Source organism: Mandrillus leucophaeus, unplaced genomic scaffold (assembly GCF_000951045.1).
Source record: "Mandrillus leucophaeus isolate KB7577 unplaced genomic scaffold, Mleu.le_1.0 Scaffold360, whole genome shotgun sequence".
Classification (NCBI taxonomy): domain Eukaryota; kingdom Metazoa; phylum Chordata; class Mammalia; order Primates; family Cercopithecidae; genus Mandrillus; species Mandrillus leucophaeus.
In genome coordinates this window covers 2,317,670-2,336,426 of record NW_012103810.1, presented here as the reverse complement: position 1 = coordinate 2,336,426, position 18,757 = coordinate 2,317,670, and the positions used below count along the sequence as shown (strand labels likewise).

General features: G+C 41.0%; 1 protein-coding gene across 1 annotated transcript in view; it reads right to left on the bottom strand.

Annotated features, from left to right (window-relative positions):
* INTS4 (integrator complex subunit 4) overlaps window positions 1-18,289 on the bottom strand; it is a 110,853-nt gene extending 92,564 nt beyond the window's left edge. Inside the window, exons 1-4 of the mRNA XM_011989721.1 lie at window positions 18,236-18,289; window positions 14,741-14,935; window positions 6,345-6,462; window positions 3,599-3,705 (exon numbers count right to left, since the gene is read on the bottom strand). Of these exons, the coding sequence (XP_011845111.1) occupies window positions 3,599-3,705; window positions 6,345-6,462; window positions 14,741-14,935; window positions 18,236-18,289 (474 nt within the window). The remainder of the gene's footprint in view (window positions 1-3,598; window positions 3,706-6,344; window positions 6,463-14,740; window positions 14,936-18,235) is intronic.
* Between the last annotated feature and the right edge of the window lie 468 nt (window positions 18,290-18,757).

Sequence of the window (18,757 nt, the reverse complement as noted above, 5' to 3'; positions counted from 1 at the left end):
GCTAATTTTTTTGTTTTTTGTAGATATGGGTCTCCCTATGTGACCCAGGCTGTTCTTCAACTCCTGGGCTCAAGTGACCCTCCTGCCTTGACCTCTCAAACTGCGGGATTACAGACATAAGCACCGCCCTAGACAGTATCCTCGCTTTTCCTTTTTTTTTCCTAATATGTCCATCTTCTGGTCCTCTCATTTCTGAGTCTAGTAATTTGAGTCTTCTCTCTCTTTCTTGGTCAATATAACTAAAGGTTTGTCAAATTTGTTGATCTTTTCAGAAAAGCAAATTTGGTTTTGTTGATTATCTGTTGTTTTTCTATTCTCTGTTTCATTAATTTCTACTCTAATCTTTAGTATCCCCTTCCTTCACATGCTTTAAGTTTAATGGGCGCTTCCTTTTCCAGGGTCTTAAGCTGGAAGGTTAGGTTACTGATTTTAGATCCTTATTCTTTGTTATTTAAGATGGGCACTTACAACTATAAACTTCTATAAGCACTGCTTTAGCTGCATCATTTTCTATTTTATCCATCTCAAAGTATTTTCTAATTTCCCTTTTGATTTCTTCGTTGACTCATTAGTTACACAGAAAAGTACGTTGTTTAATTTCCACATGTTTGTGGGTTTACTAAATTTCTTCCCATTAATTTATAATTTCATCCCACTGTGGTCAGAAAACATACTTTGTATCTTTTCTATCAAGAGTAAATATGTGTATATAAATTACATCTCAATTACAAAACAAAAAACTTTTAGGCACATTGTATGATAAAGTCATAAACCAAAATGGCATTTGGCAATAGAAACAGTGGTTGTAGTTATGAATCATAGACAGCCTTCATTACTGTAGTCTGAAAAAGCTTGTGACAGATTTGCCATTGACAAACAGTTCCAATTTTTATCCTATTAAGAACCTCTACAGGCTGGGTGCAGTGGCTCACACCTGTAATCCTAGCACTTTGCAAGGCCGAAGTGGGCAGATCACGAGGTCAGGTGATCGAGACCATCTTGGCTAACACGGTGAAATCCCGTCTCTACTAAAAATACAAAAATTAGCTGGGCACGGTGGCACGTGCCTGTAGTCCCAGTTACTCAGGAAGCTGAGGCAGGAGAATTGCCTGAACCCAGGAGGCGGAGGTCGCAGTGAGCCGAGATCACGTCACTGCACTCCAGCCTGGGCAACAGAGAGAGACTCTCTCTCAAGAAAAAAAAGGAACCTCTACAAATGATTTAAAAAAAACACACACACAAACTCTATATGCTTAACTGGCAAAGGACATAAAAAGTTAATTCCCATGAGAGGAAATACAAATAAAGGAAAAACATGAAAAAGAAACCTCATTAGCAGTCTCTTCAAAAAAGAGATTTTTTAAAAATGAAGTTTCATTTTCCACATACCAAATTAACAGGTTTATCTTTGATTTTTAAACATTAATATCTAATGCTAGAATAAAGCAGTGAAACTAGGCACTCTCATATACTGCTTGTGGGCATACAAATTGGAACACTTTGGAAAGCAATTTGACAAAAAGTATTAAGAGCCTTAGCTGGGCACAGTAGTTCACGCATGTAATCTCGGGCAACATAGCAAGATCCTTGTCTTTTATTCAAAAAAATAAAGAACACAGCCTTAAAAAAATTCTAGGCCAGGCATTGTGGCTCATGCCTGTGATCCCAGCACTTCAGGAGGTCAAAGTTGGGGGATCACTTGTGTCCAGGAGTTCGAGAGCAGCCTGGGCAACACAATGAGACCCAGACTCTCTTCTTCTAAAAATAAAAAAAAAAAATGTAAAATAAATTCTAAATGTTTTCAATTAGTAATTCAGTAATTCTACTTTTGATAGTCTGTGTTTCAGATATAATTTTAAATACAGAAAATATTTTAGACTAGCAATATTCCCTGCAGTATTACTTCCAATTAAATAAATGGCTGCAATGTAAATTCAGTAATAGGTGAAGTTAAGTAAAAAGTATGGCTTAATTATTGGATATAATATTACACAGCCATTACAAATTATGTTTATAAAATACATATAAGAAAAATACTTATGTTAGCAAAAAAGGAGCAAAATTACATGATTACAGCAATGTGTTTAAAGAAAAAACAATAGCAAATGATTTGCATACAGAAAAAAAAATCAGAAAGCCATATATCAAAAGACAAATAATGATTACCTTTGGGTAGTGAATTATGAATGCATTTTTCTTTATAGTTTTCAATATCTTTCCAAATTTTCTATGAGTACAAATTCTTAAAAAATACATTTAAGTATATAATAATATAAAATCTTATAGTTAAAAATATATTTAAAGCAGATTTAAGAAAGAGTTACTGCAGATATCACAACCCACTCATTATGACAACTCTCCAAAGCAAACTTCACAGATATATATTTTCTCTCACAGGGGAGATGTACTCACTCTCCCACACACATAATCCCTAGTTTTTCCTTTTTTTTGAAAGACAGAGTCTCACTCTACCACTCAGACTGGAGTGCAGTGGCGCAATCTCTACTCACATAACCTCCGTCTCCCAGGTTCAAGCAATTCTCCTGCCTCAGCCTCCCTAGTAGCTGGGATTACAGGCGTGCATCACCGTGCCCGGCTAATTTTTTTTGTATTTTTAGTAGAGATTGGGTTTTACCATGTTGGTCAGGCTGGTTTCAAACTCCTGATCTCAAAGGATCCGCCCACCTCAGCCTACCAAAGTGCTGGGATTACAGGTGTGAGCCAGCACACCTGGCCCTACTTAAGCTTTTTGTATCGTACTTGTCAAAGAGTTTTTGTTTTTATGTATATTTGCTTTTTTACGATAAATCAAGTAGTCTTTCCTGGGACTCTGAAATAGCTTTCTAATTTCAAGAATATAATACTCTAACACAATTCAAATGCATTTGACTTTTTTATATTCTCAAAGTTATCAAAAAGATACAAAGTAAAATCAATTATACAAGGTTCCAAGGGTTGCTGTGTATACATAAAAAGAGGCTAATTAACCTCCAAATTAAATCAAAAGGCACAATTAACGTATTAATACATGTATTTATTTTAAAATCAGAAAAAAAGAATGTACAAAACTTTTCCCATACATTTACTTGTGTATAGTTTGCCTGTGTATTGAAGCAAAAGGCATAATAAAAACAAAACAAGTTTGGGGTCAGAAAAAACAGAGTTTATACCCTGGTACTGCAACCTCTTAGCTGTGCAAACCTAGACAAATCAGACTCCATAAATCTTAATTTTCACCTTTGTAAAACAGAAATAACAGTACTTACCTGAAGGATTGTGAGGATGAAATGGAAAACTGAATACAAAGCACCATAACAAGCAGAGTGCATTATTAGGCACAATACACACAGTAACTATGTACTGTAATTATTTTCACTTGTCTTGAAAGGATGAGGAAATTCATTTTATAACAAGTATACTTAACTTTATTCCTAATCCAACACCAAGAGATGAAAAAATGAGGTAGCTCTTAGAACCATTAAAGGTCCTTAGCAGTCCTCAGTTACCGGTTTAGGATAGATCTGAGTAGATTTTATAGCTCTTACCACCTTTCCAGTAATGCAAAGCAGTTCAAGAAAGAAGAGCATTATACTCTTACCTTGCAGGCCACATCCACTAATCGCATCTGGATAGCTTGATTCTCTGGTAGCTTAGTGCCAATTGCAAGCAAAGTATCCAGCAGTTGAGCTAGGACTTGATGAGACTCTAGAGAGATGGAAAGTTGGCTTGGAAAATTTCAAAAGGGGATAACTATATAAACTAATTTACTTGGGTAAAGAATGTAGATTGGCTAGGTGCAGTGACTCACAACTGTAATCCCAGCACTTTGAGAAGTTAAGGCAGGAGAATCCCTTGAGCCCAGGAGTTCAAGACCAGCCTGGGCAACAGAGGGAGACACTGTTTCTACAAAAATAAATCTGAAAAAATGAGTCAGCCAGGTGGTGTGCACCCAGAGTCCCAGCTACTCAGGAGGCCGAGGTAGGAGGACCGCTTGAGCCTGGGAGATCAAGGCAGCAGTGAGCCGTAATTGCGCCACAGCACTCCAGCCGGGGAAACAGAGCAAGACCCAGTCTTAAAAAAAAACAGAAGAAAAAAAGTAGACTTTTGTCAACTCGGTTCTACTGTGTGATCCTTCATGCCCTCAACTAAAAGCTAATTTCCTAAAGGGATCATGTTTAAATGTCTGAGTTCTCCACAGGATAGAGTATAGTTCTATGTACATAGTGCACTCCAAAAATGTTTAGTGCTGGATTGATTCAAGAGTTTTTTCACACTAAGAAACAGGAAAAAAAAAGGCCAGGCGCGGTGGTTTATGCCTGTAATCCCAGGACTTTGGGAGGCCGAGGCGGGCGGATCACGAGGTCAGGAATTCAAGGCCAGCCTGACCAACATGGTGAAACACCGTCTCTACTAAAAATACAAAAAATAGCCAGGCATGGTGGCACACACCTGTAATCCCAGCTACTCAGGGGGCTGAGGCAGGAGAATGGCTTGAACCCCAGAGGCAGAGGTTGCAGTGAGCCGAGATCGCTCCACTGCACTCCAGCCTGGGTGACAGAGCAAGACTCTGTCTCAAAAAAAAAAAAGGAAGAAAAAAACGTTTTCCATTGCCTTCAAGATAAAGTCCAAATATCCTAGAAGGCATATAATACATACACACCAGGCCTTCCATGATGTTTACCCTTGCCTATCTTTCTAGCTTCATCTCTTTCAGGTCTCCTTTAACACTCTTTTTTCCAACTACTTAAAATTCCATGTCCCCCTATCTTTGCTTAGGCTAACTTCTCAACGTAGAATGCCTTTCCCCACACCTGACTCCATTCTTGACCCCACTCCCCGCTGAACACCTAGTTATCCCTTTTTTTTTTTTTTCCTTGAGACGGAGTCTTGCTCTGTCACCCAGGCTGGAGTGCAGTGGCACAATCTCTGTTAACTGCAAGCTCCACCTCCCGGGTTCACTCCACTCTCCTGCCTCAGCCTCCCAAGCAGCTAGGTCTACAGGTGCCCGCCACCATGCCCAGCCAATTTTTTGTCTTTTTAGTAGAGACGGTGTTTCACCATGTTAGCCAGGATGGTCTCGATCTCCTGACCTCGTGATCCACCCGCCTCGGCCTCTCAAAGTGTTGGGATTACAGGCGTGAGCCACCGCGCCCAGTCTAGTTATTCTTAAAATGTCACTTCTCACATAGCTACCATAAGAATTTTCCATGGGAAAAAATGATACTTCTGTACTGAAGCAATGTTATTCTTTTGGTGCTTGTATTTATTTTATTTTATTTGAATTTATTTTTTGAGACAGGGTCTCACTCTATTACCCAGGCTGAAATACAGTGGCATGATCATGGCTTACTGCAGCCTCAATCTCCTAGGTCGAAGCGGTCCTCCCACTTTAGCCTCCCAAGCAGCTGGGATAAAGGTGTGAGCAACCAGGTTTGGCTAATTTTTTAATATTTTGTAGAGACAAGATTTAATTATGTTGCCCAGACTGGTCTCAAATTCCCGGGCTCAAGGGATCCTTTCACTTCGACCTCCCAACGTTTTGGGATTACAGGCCTAGCCTAACCTGTGCCTAGCCTGTTTTAGTGCTTTTAAAAATATGTCTTGGCCGGGTGCGGTGGCTCACGCCTGTAATCCCAGCACTTTGGCAGGCCGAAGCGAGAGGATCACAAGGTCAGGAGATTGAGACCATCCTGGCTAACATAGTGAAACCCTGTCTCTACTAAAAATACAAAAAATCAGCCGGGTGTGGTGGCGGGCACCTGTAGTCCCAGCTACTCCAGAAGTTGAGGCAGGAGAATGGCGTGAACCCAGGAGGCAGAGCTTGCAGTGAGCTGAGATCGTGCCACTGCACTCCAGCCTGGGAGACAGAGCGAGACTCCGTCAAAAAAAAAAAAAAAAAAGAACGTTTCTTGATGAAACGAGTACTACATGTTCAGTTACAGGTTTCATTGTAAGCTGAAATAATCTTTTTAGAAAGCAATAGGGTAATACATAGCAAGGGTCATTAACATGTTTGGACTTCCGGACTCCAGCCTGGAGTCAGGTTGCTCAACATATCAAGGCCCTGCCGCAAAATAAAAAAACAAACAAGCAAAAAAAAAGGGACAATAATATCTATATCATATGTACACTACCTCAAATATATGGTACTTGGCCAATAAATGACAGTTATTAAGAGAGAAACTGTACTTCTACTCTAATGTAAATATATATACATGGTTTCATTAAATTATCCTCAAATTCCTTTTCAACGACAACCAACACAACAAAATTTTGTCCTGACTTCTATAAGAAAGAACTAAAGATTTCTGCTCTGACTATAGAGCTTTTAAATTGCAACTTACTTTCATTCTGCAGGATGTTAATAGCATCATCCATAATGCAGTCTGGTGAAAATCCTGCTGTCTTTGATAATAAACCCAACAATGATGCAATTTTCAGTCTCACAGATGGATCATTCTCCTGGAAAAAAAGAAGCAATTATCACTTTGATGCTTTACACTTAGCTAACCAACAAATAGGAATATGGAAAACTAACACCCCAAAAGAGATTCAATGATCCAAGTATTCTATGGCATCATTCCTGAAAAATTAATTTTATATACTTCTGGAGAGACAGCTACTTATTTATTTATTTATTTATTTATTTATTTATTTATTGAGATGGAGTTTTACTCTGTTGCCCAGGCTGGAGTGCAGTGCACAATCTTGGCTCACTGCAACCTCTGCTGGGGAGACGGCTTTCTCAGTTGATACATTACATCCAAATGTTGCAAAGTGAATGAGAACTTTTCTATGCCATTCTGATGTCACTAACTTCTAATAAAAAATGTGCTGTTGGCATTAAAAGTACCTGACCTCCACTGAGTAGTCATGTTAGACACAAGTCACAGCAACTTGCACCAACAACACTGGGGATACAACATTGCTGCCAGCACCACTGCTCTTGGAGTCCCTGGAAGGTGAGTGTGGCAGCTACTACTGCTATCACCAGAAAGAATCTTTCATTCTACCTTTTTTTTGAGACAGGGTCTCACTGTCTCCCAGGTCACAATGCAGTGGCGCAATCATGGCTAACTAGAACCTTAACCTCCTGGGCTCAAGTGAACCTCCAACCTCTGCCTCCCAAGTAGCTAGGACTACAGGTACATGCTACCACACCTAGCCACTTTTTTTTAATTTTTAGTAGAGATGAGCTTTTGCTTTGCTGCCCAGGTTGGTCTCAAACTTCTGAGCTCAAGCAATCCTCCTGCCTCGGCTTCCCAAAGTTCTGGAATTACAGGTGTGAGCCACCGTGCTCAGTCCTACCTGCTTTTTTGAATCACCAGATCCTGATTAAAAGTCTGGAGGAGGCAAGTGTGACTGTCTGAGTATAAGTCTTGTGCCTGGGCCCGAGCTGCAGGGGAGACTGACAAAGAAATAGTCTGACTGTTTTAGCTTAGAGAGTGAGAGGTGGTTTCCAATGGGCACCAAAATTCCTGTGGTAAGAAATTTCTTCCAAAGACAAAAAGGAATGCTCTCTTGTTCACTGCCATATCTCAATATAGCACAATACCTGACACTAAAAAGATCAATAAATATGTATGAAATGAGAGGGGAAAAAAAGTACCTTGCCAGTGCTGAGAATAGATCATCTTTCTATACTAAAGACAAAACTAATTAAGTGTATGCTGAAAGGATGAGGTACTTTTCAAATAAGACCAACTCCCCACCTCCTATATTCAGTTTCTAAGGAGGTCACCAGGCACAATAAGGAGGCCTAAAGCAGGGGAAGGGGCAATAGATACAGCGTTGGCATGCTATGCCACTTATTATGCATATAACAGAGACAAAATGTAGAATGAGACCGGGCACAGTGGCTCATAATTCCAACACTTTGGGAGGCTGAGGCGGGCAGATCACCTATGTCAGGAAGTTTGAGACCAGACTGGCCAACATGGCAAAACCCTGTCTCTACTAAAAATACAAAACTTAGCCGGGCATGGTGGCACACACCTATAGTCCCAGCTACTCAGAAGGCTGAGGCAGGAGAATCACTTGAACTCAGGAGGCAGAAGTTGCAGTGAGCCGAGATCACGCCACTGCACTCCAGCCTGGGCGACAGATTGAGACTCTGTCTAAAAAAAAAGAAAAAAAAAATGGTAGAATGGTGGTGGTTGCCAGGGGCTGGAGGGGGTGCAATGGAGGATTACTGTTTAATGGGAAAGAGTTTCAGTTTCAGTTTTACAAGATGAAAAGAGTTCTGGAGATGGACGGTGGTGATGGCTGCATAACAATATGAATGTACTTAATACACATGAACTGCACACTTAAAATGGTTAAGAAAATAAATTTTTATTGTTACCACAACTAAGAAATGATTAGCCAGGCATGGTGGCACATGCCTATAGTTCCAGCTACTTGGGAGGCTGAGGTGAGAGGATTGCATAAGCCTGGGAGGTGGAGGTTTCAGTGAGCTGTGATCGCACCACTGCACTCCAGTCTGGAGTGAGACCTTGTGAGAAAAAAAAGAGGGGAGGGGGGAGAAAATAAATGAAAATGAAAAAAAAAAAAAAGATAAGACAGCATCTGACCTAGTGACATTCCTTATCCATCTGGATACTTTACTCAAGTTCTTTTACTTTCTGAAATAATCCCTTAGCACTCCTTCTACTATGACACATAAATGATCTCCTTCACACCTGAGCTAAAAACAGAGTTACCTCCAGGGAAGCCTTCTCTAATAATTGTTTCTTCTGACCATTAAAACTGTCCTGGTTCAGGCTTGCATCACCTTTCTCCAAACTTAGAGTCTTCTAATTGGTCACTCTAACTCCAGTCATCCAATTCCTTTATCCTCCATACTTTCCCTCAGAGTGACATTTCTAAAACAAAAACTGACAAGGTAGAATACAAGGCCCTTTAGAATTGGATCCCTTCCAAATCTTCTGGTCTTATCTCTTGATGAGCTCCCAACCTAAAATCTGCACCAGCCAAACTAGTTGCATTTCTTCTAATGTGATAGCGTGTCTCACATCTCCATGCCCATGTTACGGTTGCTCACAATTAAAATGTCTTTCCTCCTGTTTTCCAACTGGCCAAAATCTATTTTTAGGACTTTTCTCAAGCATCGCTACCACTCTAAAATGCATTTCTGGAACACTGCTTCCAAAAATTAATCACCCCCTTCTCTGAGGCCATATCATAACCTACCCCTTTCAGAAGACCTGAAACAGTATATTATTAATTCATTTCTTATTTACTCAAGACTCAGATCAGGGATTACATCAGATACATCTCTATTACCGACATAAAGCACAAAGTTTGGCACAGAATAAGTATTCAGACATGCTGAGCAAATGAAAAAATGAGCAAATGGAAAACTTTGGCACTTACTATCTACATACTACATATATGGTCTGCTGACTACACTGCTAGCCCCTAAAGGACAAGGAACATGTCTCATAGCTCTGCATCCTCCATAGCTATTAGCACAGTAGCATAAGTGAAGAATCAATCGTGTGAAATAAGTTCAGATACTACTGCCTGATCACAAAAAAAAAAAAAAAGTAGGAAAAAGCAGAAGCCAGAGTAGTTTTATCCACTAAAATATTAATATAAGATACCACATTTCTGGACAGAACAAAAGAAAGGATAAAAAACACTATGGTCACCAATCTAGAACTGGGTCCATCTGGCATCCCTCTTCATTTCTTTTGGAGCTAGGGTCCACTTGATTAATGCACGCAGCAAGGACTGATTGAAGTGCTTGAGAGCTGACTTCAGAATACCTGAGTTAAATTTTGCTTTTAGACATGACAAAAGATTGTTTTTTAAGAGTCTTCACCACATTTATGCAGCCAACAGACACATGAAAAAATGCTCATCATCACTGGTCATTAGAGAAATGCAAATCAAAACCACAATGAGATACCATCTCATACCAGTTAGAATGGTGATCACTAAAAAGTCAGGAAACAACAGATGCTGGAAAGGATGTGGAGAAATAGGAAAGCTTTTACATTGTTGGTGGGAGCATAAATTAGTTCAACCATTGTGGAAGACAGTGTGGCAATTCCTCAAGGATCTAGAACTAGAAATACCATTTGACTCAGCCATCCCATTACTGGTATATACCCAAAGGATTATAAATCATGCACTATAAAGATACATGCACACATATGTTTACTGTAGCACTATTCATGATAGCAAAGACTTGGAACTAACCCAAACGTCCACCAACGATAGACTGGATTAAGAAAATGTGGTACATATACACCATGGAATACTATGCAGCCATAAAAAAAGATGAGTTTATGTCCTTTGCAGGGAAATGGATGAAGCTGGAAACCACCATTCTCAGCAAACTATCACAAGGACAGAAAACCAAACACCGCATGTTCTCACTCATAGGTGGGAACTGAACAGTGAGATCACTTGGACACATGGTGGGGAACATCACACACCAGGGCCTATCGGAGAGTGGGAGGCTGGGGGAGGGATAGCATTAGGAGAAATACCTAATGTAAATGATGAGTTGATGGGTGCAGCAAACTAACATGGCACATGTATACCTATGTAAAAAACCTGCACGTTGTGCACTTGTACCCTAGAACTTAAAGTATAATAATAAAAAAAGTCTTCACCATTTAAAGATATAAATCGAAATTTATGATTAAAATAATACGATGCCAGGAATTTATTTTCATAAGAATCTGGTGGAGAAGGTGAGGGTAAAGAAGTAGAAGTGGATTGGAGGGAAGAGGGAAAATGAAACAAGTTTGGCCACAAAATGATAAATTTTGAAGCTGGGTAATGGGTACATGGGAATTAATTAAACTATTCTCTCTACTTACATAGTATATATTTGAAATGTTCCATAACAAAAGGTTTTTTTTTTAAAAAAAAAAAAAAAACCGAAGTTCAAATCCATACCTTCCATTTACTAGCTGGGTGACCTTGAATACTAAACAGCGCTAAGCTTAGTTCCATTATCTGGAATTTAGAGATAACAATGGTGCTGTCATCAGGATTAAATAAAATATTACATATGGAAAGTGCTTTACAAACTCTAACAAGCAAACTTAATGTTAACTGCTCTTAGAAGTATTATTATAGATTATCATTGGTAATAGAACTTTAATAAAATAATAATGGTAGATATTGCTAAGAAAAAGACTAACGGAAAATAGATCACTGAGAGATTGAAAACTTCTTGAGAACAGAAATCCTGATTTTGGCCAGATGTGGTGGCTCACACCTGTAATCCCAATCCTTTGGGAGGGCCAAGCAGGAGGGTTGCTTGAGCTCAGGAATTCGAGACCAGCCTGGGCAACACAGAGAGACTCCATCTCTACAAAAAAAATTAAAAAGAAAAAATTAGCTGGGAGTGGTGGCATGTGCCTGTAGTCCCAGCTCCTCAGGAGGCTGAGTTGGGAGGATGGCTTGAGCCTGGGAGTCCAGACTGCAGTGAGCAGTGACCGCGCCATTGCACTCTAGACTGAGAAACAGCAACACTCAAACAGATGCCAGGCACAGTGGTTCATGCCTGTAATCCCAGCACTCTGGGAGGCTGAGGCAGGTGAATTGCTTCAGCCCAGGAGTTTGAGACCAGCCTTGGCAACATGGTGAAACCCCATCTCTATCAAAAATACAAAACTTTAGCCAGTCTCATAACCCAGTCTCTAGATAGATAGATATGATTTTTAAAAAAATTTTTTAAAGAAAAGAACAACAAAAAAAGAAAGCCTGATTTTATTCATGTAAAACATAAGTGAAACATTTATAAGGTCCCTTCAATGTTCCAAGGAACCTGCCAGGCACTGGGATAGAGATTAATGGATCTGCAGCCTCTGAATTTAAGGAGCTCAAAGTCTGAAGGAGATAGACACATATGACAAACAATTGCAAAGCATAAAACTTAATAATTGTGCTAATAGGACACTGTCCAGTGCCCAGAACGTCTGATATCTATTTGCTGAGTAAAAAGTGTCAATTCATTTATTCATTCAACAAATATTTATTTTACCAGGCACTGTTCTTGATTCTGCAGAAACAACAATTAAAAAAAATAAAAATCCCTGCTCAAGGCAAGCTTATGTTCCTGTACGGGGAAATGGACAAGGAACATAATTAACAAGAAATTATACAGAATATTAGAAGATGGTAAGTCCCATGGAGAAAACAAAATCAAGGAAGGGGACTAGGAAGTGCTGGGTGGCGATAGGCAGTTTCGATATGAAACAGAAGGGTAAAGGAAGACCTCAGTGTAACGGTGACATTTGCATGCTGATAGCTGCAATATGAAGTACAACTCACCATTTATAACATAGTCTTAAAATTGTCAAAGATATGCTTAACCTAAATATAACAAAGCCTACAGGTCTAACTTTCAGTTCATAGTAAATACAGAGAACAGAGGACAAGCTAATCCTCAAAAAAGTAAATGAATTCAGAAAACAAGACATTTTACAAAAGAATTGTCTCAGTTTATTCATCAAATCAATGTCACCAAAATAGTAACTGTTGTAGGTTTTTTAAAAAGACTAAATGCCATGTGGGGACCTGGTTTGCATTTTGATTTGAACACATCAACTATAAAAAGATATTGGGGGAACAACTAAAAAAATCTAAGTATCAACTAATTCTTAGATGACATTAAAGAATTACTTAACTTTATTCATTATGGTTAGGTGGTTACGTTAAAAAATAAAAAGTCCCTCTACTTTCTCACAGCAGTGAGAAAAAAAAAGAAAACAACAAAAAGATATCCCTTTTTAATAGATATGTAATGAAATAATTAGAAAAAAAATGACATATCTTTTAAAAATGCATCAAAACAAGGGTGCGGTGGCTCACGCCTGTAATCCCAGCACTCTGGGAGGCCGAGGCAGGTGGATCACCTGAGGTCTGGAATTCGAGACCAGCCTGGCTTACATGGTGAAATCCTGTCTCTACTAAAAACACAAAATTAGTTGGGCGTGATGGCGTTCCCCTGTAGTCCCAGCTACTCGGGAGGCTGAGGCAGAAGAATTGCTTGAACCCAAGAGGCGGAAGTTGCAGTGAGCCCAGACGGTGCTACTGCACTCCAGCCTGGGCAACTGAGTGAGACTCATCTCAAAAAAACAATAATAAAATAAAATAAAATTCAGCGAAACAAATAGAGCAAATTTGGCAAAATTACTAATAACTGTTAAATTCTAGGAATGGGTATTTGGTAGGTGACTACAGTATTTTATCTACTTTTCCATAAGATTAATAATTTGGGGGCTGGGTGTCGTGGTTCACACCTGTAATCCCAGGAATTTGGGAGCCCAAGGTGGGTGGATTGCTAGAGCTCAGGAGTTTGGGATCAGCCTGTGCAACATAGAAAGCCCTGTCTCTACAAAAAAAAAAAAAATTAGCCGGGCATGCTGTACATGCCTGTAGTCCCAGCTACTCAGAAGGCTGAGACAGGAGGATCAATTGAACCTTGGAGGTCAAGGGTACAGTGAGCTGTGATAGCACCACTGCACTCCCACCTGGGAGAGAAAGCAAGAGCCTGTCTCAAAAATAATAATAGTAATAATAATAATGATTTTGGGGCTGGGCATGGTAGCTCACGCTTGTAATCTCAGCACTTTGGGAGGCCAGGGTGCATGGATCACTTGAGATCTGGTGTATGAGACCAGCCTGGCCAACACAGCAAAACCCCATCTCTACTAAAAATACAAAAAAAATTAGCTGGGTGTGGTGTTGCACACCTGTGGTCCTAGCCACTCTGGAGGCTGAGGCAGGAGAATCACTTAAACCGAGGAGGCGGAGGTGGCACTGAGCCAAGATTGCGCCACTACACTCCAGCCTGGGCAACAGACCAAGACTCAGTCTGAGTCTCAAAAAAAAAAAAAAAAAAAAAAGCAAAACTTAGCCTGGAGTAGTGGCACATGTCTGTAGTCCCACCTACTTGGAAGGCTGAGCCAGGAGAATCACTTAAGCCAGGAGTTCCAGGCTACAGTGAGCTATGACGGTGCCACTGAATTCTAGGATGGGTGACAGTGAGCCTCTGTCTCAAAGAAAATTTTTTTGGCCAGGCGCAGTGGCTCACGTCTGTAATCCTAACACTTTGGGAGGCCGAGGCAGGCAGATCACTTGAGGTCAGGAGTTCGAGACCAGCCTGGCCAACATGGCAAAACCCCGTCTTTACTAAAAATACAAAAATTAGGGCATGGTGGCACGTGCCTGTAATCCCAGCTACTAAGCAGGTTGAGGCAAGAGAATTGCTCGAACCTACGAGGCAGAGGTTGCAGTGAGCCAAGATTGCACCACTGCACTCCAGTCTGGGCAAGAGTGAGACTCTGTCTCAAAAAAAAAAAAATTTTTTTTCATTAAAAAAGAGGGCTACTGCAATTAGATATGAGGGCCATGAATTAGGACAGGAACAGCAGCATGTTAAGGGGACCACATTCCAGAGATGAATGGGTCATGATTGATGTTAACTCCTCTTTTGTGCTTCCACTGCACTCTGCACATATTGCACTCACAGTAACTTCAGCAGTATGATGCACTTTATCATTGACACGTTTTATTTCCATCTACTATACTGTAACTTTCTGAGGACAAGATCTGCATCTTTTTTATCTCTGTATCCATAGTACCTAGCACATGGAAGACACTCAGTAAAAGCTTGCTAATGAATACCTTATTTATTTGTAATATTAACCATTCTGCAGACATGATACAACTCCCATGATATACTCCCATCAGATCCTCAAGATTTTCTTACCTTGTAATAATGTTCCAAGAGAATCCTGACTACTCCCTCTACGCTTTCTGCCTCGACAGGCTTCCTGGCAAACTGGAGCAGGTATTGCAAAGCATCTGCTGGGGAGGTAGCTTTACACAGATCTATGTGGAGTGCTGCAGATTTACTTGGTTTTGTTAGTCGGAGTTTCTTAGTAGCAATTTCCTCCTGTTGTTGCTGCAAGGGGTAGAGAAAACTGAAAACAGAATCTGCAAATATAACTTTGCCTCATTTGGTGGAAATAATTTTCCATTATACCAAATAATATATTTAGCTGACAGACTTAGGAAAATACAGTGTTACAAACTCGAAAGAGTACCGGTTGGTGACAAGGTCATGAGTCTCAATTTTGCCTTTACTAGCTCCTATGACTTTAGGCAAGTCATTTAATTTCTCCAAGTCTCAGTTTATTTCTCTGTAAAACAGGTATACTTTATTTTTTCTTAGAGATGGGGTCTCTCTATGTTGCCCAGACTGGTCTCTAACTCCTGGGCTCACGCAATCCTCGCACCTCAGCCTCCCAAAGTGCTGAGATTACAAGCATGAGCCACCATGCCCAGCCTTACACCAACATTTTGCTCTACCTATCTCTGAGGATTGTGGTAGCCTTTGGGTTTAGAGGTAACACGAAGGATCTACTCCATTTTTTTGAGACAGAGCAAGACACTGTCGCTCAGGCGGGAGTGCAATGGTGCAATCTTGGCTTGCTACGATCTCCACCTCCTAGGTTCAAATAATTCTCTGACTGACACCCAACACGCTGGGATTGTAGGTATGTGCCACCTTCACCTACTAGGTTCAAGCAATTCACCTCCCTGACTCCCAGCTAGCTGTGATTACAGATGCGTGTCACCACACCCAGCTAATTTTTGTATTTTTAGTAGAGACAGGTTTTTCCATGTTACCCAGGCTGGTTTCAAACTCCTGGCCTCAAGTGATCCCTCTGCTTCAGTCTCTCAAAGTCCATTCTTTATTAGAAAACAAATATCAGACAGGGCGTAGTGGCTCACGCCTGTAATCCCAGCACTCTGAGAGGCTGAGGCAGGCGGATCACTTGGGGCCAGGAGTTCAAGACCAGCCTGGCCAACATGGCAAAACCCCGTCTCTACTAAAAATACAAAAATTAGCTGGGGGTAGTGGTGTATGCCTGCAGTCCCAGCTATGCAGAAGGCTGAGGAACGTGTGAACCCAGGAGGCAGAAGTTACAGTGAGCCAGGATCGTGCAACTGCATACCAGTTTGCGCGAAAAGAGCAAAATTCCATCTCAAAACAAAAGAAAAGGAAACAAATATCGGATGGGCGTAGCAGCTTACACCTGTAATCCTAGCACTTTGGGAGGCTAAGGCAGGAGGATCCCTTGAGCCCAGGAGTTTGGGACCAGCCTGGGCAACATGGTGAAACCCTGTCTCTATTAAAAAAATAATAATAATAACAATAAAATAAAATAAATTTCCTTAACAGTGCATTTTTATGTACTGAGCAATCACCTCCTTACAAATTCACATTTCCATAGAAAAGAGACTAGAATTATTCTAGACAAGAACACAGTATGACATGATAAAAAGAACAAGGGCTTTGGAGTCAGATGAATTTATATTCAATAACAACTTACTAGCTAGGGAAGGCCTTCTTCTATAGGAGGGCATACCAATACTTTATTATCACAGAGTTATTCGATAAATCTAAGTTACTAAACATAACTTTATTATACATATACGTAAGTGCTAGGCACATATCAGTTCTCCTTCCTCATCTTTTCAGCGGAGAAAAAAGAACAGAAGCACTAAGATCTCATTTCATCACTCTATGTTAACAACTGATGAAAAATTAAGTGAAGAAATTAGCTCTTCCCTTAAAATTCTTAGCCATTTCTATCCTATTCCTCTCAAACTCAGTTTTCAGTCTTATCAAAGCTGTAGTTAGATCAAAAGCTAGGAATTTTTTCCCTAAGTATTATGTAAGGGAGAGGACAACCAATATCAGCTGTCATTCAACCACTAATAACACTTCAGTGAGCCAGGCCCTGTTGTCCATCTCCAGGACATGCAGACGAACCAGGCATTACCTCTGCCATCAAGGACCTCATACTGGTGGGAAGATAGGTACACTGGTAATTACAGTAGCATTGAACGAAAAGTACAAAAAGATTAGTACCACAGAATGCTACAGAAACAGGTGAAGAAGAGACTAAGCTCTTTACGAGGTTTCAATTGGGTCTTGCAGCACAAATGTTAAGTCCACTGGGTGGAGAACAAAAAGAAAGGGAAGAATAGCATGTATTCTGTATAAAAGAGACAACCAGTGCAAGAGTTTGGAGATATGCAGACACATGAACACATGGCATATCTGGTCATGTGAGGATGGGTGGAAGAGGGGTGAGCAGTCTCGGGAAATGGGAACAACAGAATGTTGGGAAGAAAGGAAATTACATTGCGCAACAGTATTACAGTACTAATGTTCTTAATGCCACTGAACTTTACACTTAAAATTGTTAAAATTCTAAATTTTATATTATGTATTAACATATTTTATATTATGTATTAACATATTTTACTGCTGGATGAATGAATCAATGTTACGTTTAAGGATCAGTATCCTGCTGGATGCTCTGTCTTGCCACTCTACAAGTCTAAGGATCTAAGAATGCAATCGATGCATTGGCATGAATTTGGGGGCATGTCAGGAATGCAGAATCTTGCCTCACCTCCTCTGCTTGACTTATCAAATAGAATCGACATTTGAACAACGTCCCCAGGTGATTTGTATACACATTAAAATCTGAGAAATAAGACATTAGGATGATTTGGGATCAACCCTAGCAACATCTACATGGAGACACACGGAGCATCACTGACCGCTCTGACATGGGCTCTGTCCACCTGTCACAACTTCATGGTGAGAAAGGTACTGTCCTCCTTCCTAGGTGAGCCGTTCCACCAATGGAGAGCTCTTGCCCTATGAAGTCTGTGACTCCCACCTGCTTAGACTGCGCCTGAAGGAATTCTATAGACCCTTCTTTCAGCCCCTTAGAACCTTGTGTATATTCCAGCTGGTCCCTGAGAGCTTTTTTTTGGAACGTGGGGGTGGGGAGGCTAGGAGGGTCTCTGCTGCTAACTGGTGAATCCTCGTACCCCCCCGGAAGGCTCAATGTCCACATCTGGAAAACGAGGATGCTAATATAACGCGATGTAGCAAAGTTGTGTGAGAGAATAAAATGAGATAACGGATAAGACAGTTTCGCAAATTAAAAAACACTGTCTCTCCTAATAATTTTTTAAAAATTCTGTCAGACTTCACATATTAATGACAACAGCGGCTGCAAACTAACACGCCCACTAACGTGCAATATTAGAGATTATCAACAAGTCTGCACTTAACACGGGCGTATGGAGCCTGTTCTGTTCTGGCAAAGTGCATGGGTTTTGGATAATCTACCCTGGTCCGGATCGGTTCTGGATCTTTCCCGCCAGAGCTTACCTGAACCACTTTCGTGAATTCCTCATAAACCCGCTTCTTAAGGTGCGCCGCCATGCCTGCCTGCGGGCCCTCTCAGCTTCCGTACACTAGGAGGGAGGAGAGGGGGGGGTGGACGGATCCGGAAAACTTGTCTAGGCGCGGGGGTGGGTGGATGACTTGCCGAGATCCCACAAGGCAGTGGGGTTTGGGGAAAGAGCGACCGCTTCCTGTTGCTCGACTGCACCGCCACTGCACGGCCTGATTTGGCGGCCTAAGCCTCCTGCGCCGGAAGAACGGAATCAAGAGCGCCGCTTGTGGGAGGCGGGGCCTCTGTTGGGAGCAGCCGAGATTGAAAGGGTGGGCAACCCAATGGGAGCTTTGGGAGGCTGGCTGGTGGCCTTGGAGTGGCTAAGAGACTTGCGCGGTGCAGCGCGAAGGGAGGGAGGAAGTACAGGTTAAAGGGCAGAGGCGGGGCGATCCAGAGCTAGAGGCAAAACACGGAGCCCTGTAAGGGGTTTGACTAGTAAAAGGACTTAAAGAGGC